The sequence below is a fragment of the Mustelus asterias genome, chromosome 20 (assembly GCF_964213995.1).
Source record: "Mustelus asterias chromosome 20, sMusAst1.hap1.1, whole genome shotgun sequence".
Lineage (NCBI taxonomy): Eukaryota > Metazoa > Chordata > Chondrichthyes > Carcharhiniformes > Triakidae > Mustelus > Mustelus asterias.
Genome location: NC_135820.1, coordinates 31,722,126 through 31,735,426, shown reverse-complemented (window position 1 = coordinate 31,735,426; position 13,301 = coordinate 31,722,126). Strand labels below are relative to the sequence as shown.

General features: G+C 43.7%; 1 protein-coding gene across 1 annotated transcript; it reads left to right on the top strand.

Annotated features, from left to right (window-relative positions):
- Positions 1 to 234: 234 nt before the first annotated feature.
- Positions 235 to 4,712, top strand: neurl2 (neuralized E3 ubiquitin protein ligase 2). The gene is made up of 2 exons (XM_078236388.1): positions 235 to 939; positions 2,500 to 4,712. Exons 1-2 carry the CDS (start codon positions 258 to 260, stop codon positions 2,613 to 2,615), a joined length of 798 nt encoding a protein of 265 aa, XP_078092514.1. The 5' UTR covers positions 235 to 257; the 3' UTR covers positions 2,616 to 4,712.
- Positions 4,713 to 13,301: the final 8,589 nt, after the last annotated feature.

Here is a 13,301-nt window from a genome sequence, read left to right as displayed (position 1 = left end):
GTTAACTTTGTTTTTCTGTTTGCAGAAGCTGCCTGAACTGAGTATTTCCAGCATTCTCTGTTTATATTTCAGATTTACAGCATTGTATTTTGCTGTTTGAAACGGGGTAACATTTACAGTTCAAATAGAAGGAGCAGGGGTAGTACGTAGGCTTCAGTTATGTCAGCCCCTCCACACCAGCTGTCAGTCTCTGAACTGATATGTAACACAAATTCCTGCTGTGGTTAAAAATAGCCTAAGCAGCAAGGATCACAGAAATGGCTGCAATGTCAGATCCATATATACGTTTCCACCACATTCATGGAACCAACGTGAGACTGGATGATTCTCAGACCCAGGCGACAAGAGCTGAGAGCTTCGGTAATGGGGTATGTTTCAGCAAAGAACCTTTGGATCCTGACAAAATTTTCCTTGTCGAAATTGCAGAGAAAGAGTTAGGCTGGTGTGGCAATGTAAGGGTCGGTTTGACAGCACACAATCCAAGAAACCTAGAGTCAGTTCCTGAGTATTCTCTCCCTGATTTGGTGAATTTAGGGAGCAGTTGGGTTTTTGCAATAACCAGGAATCACAACAAGGTCCTCACTGATGATCAGGAATCCAGTCCTGTTCCAATGCCACCCTGTTCTATGGAAGCCTATCTACAAATTGGAAAATGTAAAATCCCCAAGGATAAGCTGGTGGGAAGAAGCAGACCAGGAAGGTACAGTCACCTCTTGGATCAACTGTATAAGACTAACATTCTTCCTGCAACTGCCAGAGGAAGCAGAGTGGGGGTCTTGTATACCATTCATGCTAATATGGGGGAAATGCACATTGTCATCAATGGGGAGGACATGGGCCCCTGTGCTAAAGGAATCCCCACAAACCAACCTCTCTACGCTGTTGTTGACGTGTTTGCTTCCACCAAGACTGTGAGGATCATACAAGTGGACTATGGTTGTAAGTATCACCAGATCAAATTTGTTACATTAGTATAATATTTCAGTTTGATTTATTTGATTTGTAACACTACGTATATACTCCTGAATGCCCCTTCATATGGTGTACTGCACCTGTGATTCTTAAGTGTATGCTGGGATAAAAACTGCGGGCTCTTATATTTGAAATTGCAATAGTACTTTTTTCAGAAACCAAACTGAATGCATTCATCTTTTAATATATTTTGTATTCAGCAGGGGGAAATGAGTGAGTAGTGGTAATGTCACTAGACTAGTAATCTAGAGGCCCAGGCTAATGCTCGAGGGACATGGATTAATGTCACAGCTGCAGTGGTGGGATTTTAGTTCAATTATTTTTTTTTACATTATTTCACTGGATGTGGGGAATGCTGGCAAATTCAACATTGGTGCTCATCCCTAACTGCCCTTGAACTGCGTGTCTCGCTGAGCCATGTTAGATAAGGATGGCACATTTCCTTCCCAAAAGAATATTAGTGAACCACATGGGTTTTTACAATAATCGATAGTTGTTGTTGTCACCATTATCCCACCTTGGCAGCTGGTGAAATTTTAACTTAAATTAATTAATCAAAGAAAATTTGGAATAGAAAGATAGTCGCAGTATGGTGACCTGAAACTATATCCATTACCATATAAACTTATTTGGTTCATTAATGTCTTTTAGGGAGGGAAATCTGATGTCATCACCTGGTCTGGCCTACGAGTGACTCCCAAACCCACAATAATAGAACACAAGAAATAGAAGCAGGAATAGGCTCCCAGACCCTTCAATGTGGTTGACTCTTAACTATCCTCTGAAATGGCCCAACAAGCCACTCAGTCCAAGGGCAATTAGGGATTGGCAACAAATGCCAGTGATCCCCAGATCCCATGAAATAATAAAGAATTCAGTGAAATTAAAGTTAAAAACTGCTGAGTTTGAACAAAATCTTTGTACAAAATCATCAATTACTTCATCAGCCACTCCACATCAGCGATATACATAGGAAACACAGTTTCCTTTTATCTCTATAGCGACAGCAGTACTTTTTAATTGATCTATTTCTTAAAAGAAAATCAATACCTAGTCTGTTAATTTTTAGATGCATCATAAATTGAACTAATATGTGACTTGAACTGGCTGACAGCAGGACTGCACAGTTATGTTTCCATTTAGATTAAGAATTGTTTGCATACAGAGAAATAAAGCTAGACAGATAAAACACTATAATAGTAAAGTTCATTTTGGAATGGCAATACATAAGGCCAGGGAGAGTGTGAAGTCAGATTTGAATTCTGCTCAACCCTCCAAAAGAGAAAAATAAGCAAGGTTCAAAAAACATCAGATGAAGTAACTGCGTAGTAGATTCAAGAGACGGTCCCCCAATCAAATCACTGCTTCGGTTTGTGGCCCATGATAAATGCTCTGGATCAAATCTCTGGATCAAATGTCAATGATGCACAAATAAATATGTATGTCCTGATTGATAGTTACATACCACATGCATAAACTCCTTCAGGAGAAGTGCGATTAATAATTTCATTATCTTTATCTCTGCAGTTCCATCTCTACAGACTCTGTGCCGTCAGCTAGTTCAGAAATGCATAATGCACAGACTGGCTATCGACTGGCTAGACCTACCCGACCCTTTAAAGAATTACTGCAAATATGAATGATGAGGCAGTATTGGTGGGGAAAAGACTTTGAACTAGGCTCATGATGAAAACAGCAAATCACGTGGTTTTATATTAGCATCCATGTTACTTATTCTTGTCTTTACAGCTTACTACAAAACAAAAAAACTGTATGTAAGGTATTTTAAAATTTGAAACATGAAGCAGAACAGTTTAAAATATTAGCATGTTTATTTATGAATGTTTAAAGCACCTTCCAAACGCCCAACCTCTACCGCCTAGAAGGATAAGGGCAGCAGGTGCGTGGGAACACCTACCACTTGCAAGTTCCTCTCCAAGCCACACACCATCCTGGCTTGGAACTTTATTGCCATCCCATCACTGTTGCTGGGTCAAAATCCTGGCACTCCCTCCCTAATAACACTGGGAAGGGGGGAATTTACTGACCTCAGCAGAAGGCTGGTGGGAATCCCAATACCCTGCTAAATGGGGCGTCAGCCAAAAATCGGGATTCCTGATGGGTGTGATGGCTTTTAGGATTCACCCGACCCACCCTGCCAGCCCCAATCAGGTTCCCACCCATAGCAGACAGTAACCCAATAATTATTCAAGCACGTTAATTCTAATACAATTAGCGGGTTTGATGACCCATTCAGTGCCCTCCCCTTCCCCGTCCCCCCGAACCTGTCGCCATCTCATTGGAAACCTTTGATCTCGGTCAATTTGTGTGGTGCAGTGCTTTGAAAGAGGCTTCCATTGACAGCTTAATGGATTTATACTCAGGCTCCAGTCAGCTGTGTTTATTTACATTTCCCTTCATGTTTGAAGGCATCTCAAGTACCTCCATTGTTGGGAACCACAATGTTGACATTAACTCTAAGCCTGATTGACAGCTTTGGTTTCTTCAAAGGGAATAAGTGATTTAACTTCCTCTTTTGCAGACTACTTATGGGTGGTCAGTGCAGGAAGTGGGCCTGAGTGGTGTTCTGAGGAGGGAGGGAGGCTGAGTGGGTGAGTCCAAGGGGGCGCAGATGGAGGGGGGTGCGGGATATGGTCAGGTCACCCTCATGCCTGTGTGGTGTGGGGAGGGTGCTCCTGTTTGGTAAGAGTTGATGGTGTTCACTTGGTCAGCAGGGGGGTGGGGGTCACCATTTCATTTTTTGGGGGACAGGGGCCTGATACCAAGCATTGAGATTGGGGTGAACTGCAGGGCTGGCCAATCAATTTCCCAAGATGAGCTCATTTGCATCTTTCAGATGGGTGAATCCCACTTGACAGATGCTGCCAGTTCCTGTGGGAAATACATTCTTTTTCCCACTGATGTGTGCACTTAACCTAAAAACGGAAAACTCCTCCCATGATTTTTCACCGTCACTGAGTCATTAATTACCCTTTATCTGTAGCTCTAAGTTAATGACTCCATTATTCTTGTGACCAGGTCTCACTCATCACACAATTTCTTCATAGTTATGACTTACTGTATAATTTGTATTGCAAGAAAACAGAATGAGCATTATTAATGTGCTACTCAGTTAGAAACACAGGTCAATAGCAACAATGGAACTGAGAATTTGAAGACAAGGAGGTTCGATGTCCACAGATTATTGATTAACTTTTTGTCTGTTCAAGATTAATGAGTATGTAACCTTTCATTAATGTTTTGTGAGTTGGTCTCATTGCCCAATCTATACGTGGAAGGTTTCCCCTCTTACCATGAGTAACTCTAGTCTAACTCAGGCTGGTTACTTCGAAATGACTTTATTTACACTAGACAGGATGAGCTATTAGGTACGTACATCTCTCTTGTGTACAGACTACTTCATCTGCTCAACATGGTCTCCAGCACATGACTGCTGATGTCACTGTTACATCATGATGCCATCACAAAATCTTTACCATAATTATTAACCCACTATACTACAATTAACAGTTGAAAAATGCTATAAAGTTGAATGTATACAAGTAGCCCCCATAATCTAATTTGTGTTAAATCTACCAATTTTCTCATTAACAATCAATGATGTTATCCAAGATATCCCTCGATTATGGCTAAACAACATATTAATGTTTTGGACACTATTAAATAAATATGGCTCCATTACACTTGATTTGCAACCTATGGGCCATACTTTCACCTGACTATATAGTGTGTGCAGTGTATATTTTGTTTGCTGAAGTGATTGAGATGTGCTCTGTTGTCTTATAAATACAGCAAGAAGTTTAACAACACCAGGTTAAAGTCCAACAGGTTTATTTGGTAGCAAAAGCCACACAAGCTTTCAGAGCTGCAAGCCCCTTCCTCAGGTGAGTGGGAATTCTGTTCACAAACAGAGCATATAAAGACACAAACTCAATTTACATGAATAATGGTTGGAATGCGAATACTTACAACGAATCAAGTCTTTAAGAAACAAAACAATGTGAGTGGAGAGAGCATCAAGACAGGCTAAAAAGATGTGTATTGTCTCCAGACAAGACAGCCAGTGAAACTCTGTGGGGGTTACAAATAGTGTGACATGAACCCAATATCCCGGTTGAGGCCGTCCTCGTGTATGCGGAACTTGGCTATCAGTTTCTGCTCAGCGACTCTGCGCCGTCGTGTGTCGCGAAGGCCGCCTTGGAGAACGCTTACCCGAATATCAGAGGCCGAATGCCTGTGACCGCTGGAGCGTTCTCCAAGGCGGCCTTCGCGACACACGACGGCGCAGAGTCGCTGAGCAGAAACTGATAGCCAAGTTCCGCACACACGAGGACGGCCTCAACCGGGATATTGGGTTCATGTCACACTATTTGTAACCCCCACAGAGTTTCACTGGCTGTCTTGTCTGGAGACAATACACATCTTTTTAGCCTGTCTTGATGCTCTCTCCACTCACATTGTTTTGTTTCTTAAAGACTTGATTAGTTGTAAGTATTCGCATTCCAACCATTATTCATGTAAATTGAGTTTGTGTCTTTATATGCTCTGTTTGTGAACAGAATTCCCACTCACCTGAAGAAGGGGCTTGCAGCTCCGAAAGCTTGTGTGGCTTTTGCTACCAAATAAACCTGTTGGACTTTAACCTGGTGTTGTTAAACTTCTTACTGTGTTTACCCCAGTCCAACGCTGGCATCTCCACGTCTTATAAATAGCCATGAGCATGATTCTATCACAGAGAATCACAATTGAGAGTAATTATGTCTTCACTTGACTTCTGTTCACATTTTACTCATTCACTTCATGGTCCTCAGAAAGGGGAGGCATGCCTGACCTATCTGTGATTCAGGCAAACATGAAGTTCCTATTAATACATTTCAGATGAATTTTTCAGTAATGACCGAGGTTTCATCATTACTGGATAACTGTCTGAAAATTTGCTGATGTAACTGTGGAATTACTATCTCTAAAAGGCCTGCAGCAGCTTCCGGGGAAAGCTAAACACCACTTTATCTGGGTGACCAAGGGTGAGTAATAACAAAAATACAACTTGTCCAGTATTCCCCACATCCCACAACCAAATTATAAAGAAACTGCGGTTGAAATACATACAGGTTCGGGATCAAAAGTGGGGCCTTTTGGTAGTTACCACACTTTTATCAATTTAATTCCTGGGCAGGGCTCCAAAAATAGGCATCTAATCTAGTAAACAAATTCATAACTGTCGCCTGATCCTCAAAGCCAAAATACAATCTTAAATTCACTCCAGGTGAGATTCATGGAAAAGTTTTTCCTTTGGTTTGGAGTAATTTTTTTTGCGATAGCTAGGGATGACAATTGCATGGAAATCGGGTATATAAACATATGCTCATATGCCTACCTTGAATTGGTAGTGAGACAGGTATTTTCCACTGATGTTTTAAACTTTGAGCTCGTTCATTGGGTATATTGTGTGTTTGCAGCATGTATGAGCACAATGGCAATGCATTCATATTTTCACCATAAGGAAGGTGTTTTACTCCTGATAGCCTGTTGGTGAAAAGAAGACAATCTTTCAGAGTGAAATATTACAGGTATATATTTCCTGACTCCATTCAACTCATGTTAGTATTTCTTTATATGCACTCTAGTAACCACCCAATCACTGTTCTCCACTGTATGTACTTATCTTTGTTTGATACAATTAACAGACTTGTATTTATGCAGTACCTTTCATGACCACTGGATGTCTCAGTGTTTTACAGTCAATTGAGTACTTTTGAAATGTAAGTACTGCTGTAATGTAGGCAACAGCCAATTTGCAGATAACAAGCTCCCACGAACAGCACTGCGATAATGACAAGAAAGTCTGTTTTTGTGATTGAGAGATAAATATTAGCTAGAATACTGGAGATAACTTCCTGTGCACTTGTGAGGTATGCCTGATACCTGATGCACCTTAGCAAGGACTCAAAAACCATGCTTTCTAGCTATTTGACGACCAACTGGTAATCATCTTTAGCGGAGGTAAGGTAGGCATTTTAGGACACAGTTAAGTTATAACCTCACAATGAAGAAGTCAAACCAAGTTGATCTTAATCGAGGCTTCCAAGATTCTAGAATGCAGCTGATGTTGCCCAGTCCAGTGTCTCATTAATGGAACCTGGAGGACTAGATCTATGGATGCGGATGGAGATTTATTTCTAACAACTAGGATAGCCCTAACTGAATAAACAGCAAAAAAACACTTTGAGCATTTTGTGTTGGCAGATAGTGCAGTTTCAGCTGGTATAATTCTAGAAGTGTATCTTTGCCATGCACATCCTCAGCTTCCCAGAACCTTTCCTTTATTGAGCTAAGATCTTCCTCTGGTTCCTCTGAGAAGGGACATCACACAAATAGAAAAACCTGGCAGTTGATGTGAAGGCCTCTAAGCATCGCTTTGTGATTCCATGAACATCAGACATTACTAAGGCAGATTTTGTTTTGTAAAAATATTCTTTATTCATATAAAATCTGAAAAACATGTTACAAAACATTTCCAATTAGTACAACAGTAAAGTTTGACAATATTTACATTTTCTCCTGAGATCAGAATTTACGCTGAATTCAGTTTGAGAACATTCATTACAAAGTCCAAAATTCATTACAAACTAAATACATTATTCATGTTGCACTCTGCGGTGTTTCAATAAAGTTACACACAGTGAGAATTATACACACAGTCCGAGGGGTTTTGCCCGGTTACTAGTCTCTCGAGCTATTTTGCTTTTCCCCATTGCACCTTGGCGGTGGATGCCATAGCACGTGTCTCTCAGCACATAATGTGCCAGTCTGTAACACTTGGTCAAAGGAAAATACTTCGCAATGGAAGATCTATAGATTTCAGGCAAGCCAAAGAACATCTTTCACCGAGTTGATGATCCTCCAGCAGCAGTTGATGTTTGTCTTGGAATGCGTCCCTGGGAACAGCCCATAGAGCTCAGAGTCCTGTGTCACAGAGCTACTCAGGATGAACCTTGACAAATACCACTGCATCATTCTCCAGACCTTCTTTGCAAAGGCACATTCCACAAGGAGATGTGCGACTATTTCTTCTCCTCTCTAGCCTCTTCGAGAGCAGTATACAGAGGTGCAGAGGATCTAATGGGAAGTGCCATCATCTGCACCATCCAAGCTAGGTCTTGGTGCTTGTTTGAAAGTTCTGGTAATGAAGCGTTCTACCAAATGACTCTGACAGTCTGTTTAGGGAACCAACTGACAGGATCCACCATCTCCTTTTCCCTCAGGGCCTTGAGGAAATTACATGCAGACCACTGCTTGATTGCCTTGTGGTCAAAGGCGTTTTTCTGAATAAACTTTTGCAAGAGGGACAGGTGATTGGTCCAACTACTTGTAGAATTCCATGGCAATGTGGCCTGATCCATCTTTCGCAACATCGGGCACAGGTAGAACCTCAGTATATAGTGACGCTTGATGTTTGTATACCGAGGATTTATGCACAGCTGCACACAAAGATGGCCATCAGGATGAGTGTGGCGTTGGGTACATTGTTGCATCCCTTATCCAGAGATTTATGCATGGTGTCCCTCCGGACACAATCCACCTTGGATCTCCAGATGAATTTGGAGATGGTTCAGGTGACTGTTGCAATGTAGGATTGGGGTATGGGCCAGACCAGCGCTACATACACCAACCCTGAGAGTACCTCATCACAAATGAGGTTTTTTCCTGCAATGGAGAGGGAACGTTGCTTCCACAAGCCCTGTTTCTGCTTTACCTTGGCAATGCGCTCCTCCCAGTTTTGATGCAAGCCCCAGCCCCTCCAAACCATATCCCCCAGCACCTTCAGGCAATTTGGCTTGACTATGAAGGGAGCAAAGTCCAGTTCCTAAAGAATTTAGCCTCGCTCTTGCCATAGTTTACCTTGGCTCTTGAATCCAGTTTGAACTGGTTGCAGCCATTCAGAAGTCTGTACACCGACAACAGGTCTGAGCAGAAGATGTTCAAGTACTTTGTTCAAGTTCAAGGCTTTGACCTGCAGGGCTCTGCTCTCTGGAATCGTCACTCTTCTTATGCCCAGATCCTCCCTGATGGAGTCACCAAAGGTTCTGTACAACATAAAAACAGGACAGAGAAGAAGGGGCAGCCCTTCCTGTCACCAGATTTGATCTGACAGATTTCTGATTCCCACCATTGATTGAAACTGCACTAGAACAGTTGGATCCAATTGCAGATTCTCCCCCAAACCCCATTTTGGAGAGCATATCCATCATGTAAACATGCTATATTCTGTGAAACGCCTTCTCCTGGTCAAGGTTGATGAGGCAGGTGCTCACCCTCCTGTCCTGCATGTAGGCAATCGTATCCAAGTAGACGTGGGTTGGCGTCTCTTTGATGACAGCACTGTCACGATGGTCGACAAAAGCCAGGTAGTCGCACGACATGCATACGTACTGTTCTACCATCGCCGCAACTCTCCGGTGGTAAGGCCTTCGCGGATGAGAGCAGCAACGCGTGGAACAGAGTGTACAGCTGATGCAGAAGGAACAGCCTCCCAGGTTTGTAGTGAGGGTGGAGATTCTTGTCCCTAGCTCTTCAGCCTTGGGAGCCCAGTGCATTTGAAACTGCTTCAGTGATGTGGTCACAAAACTAGCTGAGCTGGCAATTTCAGAAGCAGAGCAAGTCACCAACAGGGCCAACCAGAGCTTATCCGCACTTTAGCATAACTCCTGTCCCTTTGTATTTCTTTGAGATGTTGGGGTGTGGAATGGACTGCCTGCAGTGATAGTGGAGTCAGACACTTTAGGAACATTTAAGCGGTTATTGGATAGGCACATGGAGCACACCAGGATGATAGGGAGTGGGATAGCTTGATCTTGGTTTCAGATAAAGCTTGGCACAACATCGTGGGCCGAAGGGCCTGTTCTGTGCTGTGCTGTACTGTTCTATGTTCTATGTTCTATTAACTCCAGAGCAGACTTGACCCGGTTGGCAATGACATTAGTTAGAATTTTATAGTCCATGCTCAATAGTAAAATGGGTCACCAATTTTTTCTCTTTTGCTTGTAGATGAGGGTAATGATGCCTTTTGTCATGGATTCTGACATGCTGCCATACAGAAGCATACTCTTGTACACTTCCAGCAGGTCTTGGCCAATCCAGTCCCACAGAGCCGAATACAAATCAGCTGGTAAGCCGTTGCTTCCGGGGGTTTAACTCATCTCAAAGGACTTGGCAGCCTTTGTCAGCTCATCCAGAGACAGGTTTGTCCAGGCTCTCCCACTCACTATTGGCTAAGATCTCTGTGATAGATGACTGGAAGGACTGGGAGACCATGCTGTCTGTTTGCTTCAGGTCGTACAGTCTGGCACAGAAGGATTTTCAGATCTTCAGAATATCAGTCCGTGATGACTTTATTGAACTAACTTCTTCCTTCAGGCTACTGATCACAGAGCTCCCTCTGTGGACCTTCTGGAAGACAAAACACAAGCGCCTTTCATCCTGCTCTATTGAGTGGACTCTGGATTGGAAGATGATCTTGGAGGTCTCCAAAGCAAAGAGTGAGGCTTGCTGGCTCTTTACCTCCTAGAGATCCTCCTTGACATCGACCCCCATCAACTGCAGTCGGAGCAGATTCTGCATGCTCTTCTGGAGTCAGGACATTTCTCCCCATCGCTCTCTCACCTTCTGAACATCTTTAAGGATGAAGAACCTCTTGACACTCCCTTTAATTGCTTCCCACCAGAGCAATGGAGACTCAAAGAAAGGTTTCATGGTTCTTCAACCTTTGTCATCCCTTTTGAGTTCTTCAAAGTTGTCTGGGGTCAACAGTTTTATATTCTGCTTCCATGTCCCCCTGCTCACCCTCTGATTTGATTTGATTTGATTTGATTTATTATTGTCACATGTATTATTATAAAGTGAAAAGTATTGTTTCTTGCGTGCTATACAAACAAAGCATACTGTTCACAGAGAAAGAAATGAGAGAGAGTTCAGAATGTAGTGTTACAGTCATAGCTAGGGTGTAGAGAACGATCAACTTAATGCAAGGTAAGTCCACTCAAAAGTCTGACAGCAGCAGGGAAGAAGCTGTTCTTGAATCGGTTGGTATGTGACCTCAGACTTTTGTATCTTTTTCCCGAAGGAAGAAGGTGGAAGAGAGAATGTCCGGGGTATGTGGGGTCCTTAATTATGCTGGCTGCTTTGCCGAGGCAGTGGGAAGTGTAGACAGAGTCAATGGATGGGAGACTGGTTTGCGTGATGGATTGGGCTACATTTACGACCTTTTGTAGTTCCTTGCGGTCTTGGGCAGAGCAGGAGCCATACCAAGCTGTAATACAACCAGAAAGAATACTTTCTATGGTGCATCTGTAAAAGTTGGTGAGAGTCATAGCTGATATGCCAAATTTCCTTAGTCTTCTGAGAAAGTAGAAGCGTTGGTGGGCTTTCTTAACTATAGCGTTGGCAAGGGGGGACCAGGACAGGTTGTTGGTGATCTGGACACCTAAAATCTTGAAGCTCTCAACACTTTCTACTTCGTCCCTGTTGATGTAGACAGGGGCATGTTCTTCTTTACGCTTCCTGAAGTTAATGACAATCTCCTTCATTTTGTTGACATTGAGGGAGAGATTATTGTTGCCGTACCAGTTCACCAGATTCTCTATCTCATTCCTGTACTCTGTCTCGTCATTGTTTGAGATCCAACCCACTATGGTGGTGGCGTCAGCAAACTTGAAAATCGAATTGGAGGGGAATTTGGCCACACAGTCATAGGTGTATAAGGCGTATAGTTGGGGGCTGAGAACACAGCCTTGTAGGGCACTGGTGTTGAGGATGATCGTGGAGGAGGTGTTGTTGCCTATCCTTACTGATTGTGGTCTGTGAGTTAGGAAGTTCAGGATCCAGTCACAGAGGGAGGTGCCGAGGCCCAGGCCACGGAGTTTGGAGATGAGTTTCATGGGAATAATAATGTTGAAGGCTGAGCTGTGGTCAATAAATAGGAGTCTGACATAAGTGGTCCTTGTTGTCTAGGTGTTGAGTGCAGGGACAGGGATATGGTGTCTGCTGTGGACCTGTTGCAGTGGTAGGCAAACTGTAGTGGATCCAGGTAGTCCAGGAGGCTGGAATTGATTTGTGCCATGACTAACCTTTCGAAGCACTTCATAATGATGGATGTCAGAGCCACCGGCCAATGGTCATTAAGGCACGCTGCTTGGTTTTTCTTAGGTACCGGGATGATGGTCATCTTCTTGAAGCAGATAGGGACCTCAGATTATTGTAGAGAGGTTGAAGATGTCTGTGAATACCTCTGCCAGCTGATCCGCGCAGGATCTGAGTGCATGTCCGGGTACCCCATCCGGGCCAGTTGCTTTCTGTGGGCCTGTAGGTGACAGTTGGCAAGTAGGAGGCAGTGGTCAGAGAAGAATACTGGTTTGATGTCAGTGGACCTGACCAAGAGTGAAAGGGACACACAAACAGGAAGTCTCTGATGGAGCAGACAGACCCACCTGGCCGCGATCATGTGTATCTTCGCTGCGCTCTGTCTGCTGGGTTGCTGAAGACATTGTGCAGCTTGCCATCTTTAACTGCTTCCATCAGGAGTCTGGAAGTGGCGTCCAGTTTGGTGTCAGCTCTGCTGGATTGTCCAGTCGCATTGATGATGCAGTTGAAATTACCGGCCAGAATGATTGGCCTGGAAGTAGTTAGCAGCAGTGGAAGTTGCTGAAGGACTGCTAGTCGCTCAATCTTTTACGGCCGGGGCCGTACACATCAAACAGTCTGAGGAGAGCGTTTTTTTGACATCTGCTACGAGGAGGCGTATCCCCACCACCTCCTTAACTTCAGAGATGGTGGAGTTGCCCCACCCCAACAGAATACCCAGGCCAGAGGAATGGCAATTTCCTCCTGACCAGGTCGATGGCCCGTGAGACTATAAGCTCAACCAGCGTCTGTGGCTGCTGAGGTGCAGTAGCCCACACTCCTGCTGGAACAGCAGGTTGGTTTTAATGTTGGCCCGGTAAATGAGGTTGGCCACACATTAGGAAGCACCTTTAATACTTTGAACATTGATTGCTGCTATTTTCAAACCCATTTTAAAGAATGCGGATTTACTGTCTCAAATGTCCAGAGTCTTTTCCGCAGCAAGCTCAAGTTGCTGCATGTATCCCTGCATACCTGTGGTGCTATTGCACTTCTTCAGGATTGCAGGGCTGAGAAAGTAGTCCTGGTCTGTGTCAGGCCTGTAAGATCAACTGGGTAACATTGGGGTGGTTTTGTAGGCATTGCACTCAGTTGGTGCCAGGGTTACAGGCCAATCTCCACCTCAGTTG

Bases quoted from the DNA above. Each gene is read 5' to 3' on its own strand.
- neurl2 (XM_078236388.1), top strand. From the start codon at position 258: ATGGCTGCAATGTCAGATCCATATATACGTTTCCACCACATTCATGGA. The intron at 940-2,499 runs GTAAGTATCACC...TTATCTCTGCAG, and splicing joins CATACAAGTGGACTATGGTT to TTCCATCTCTACAGACTCTG.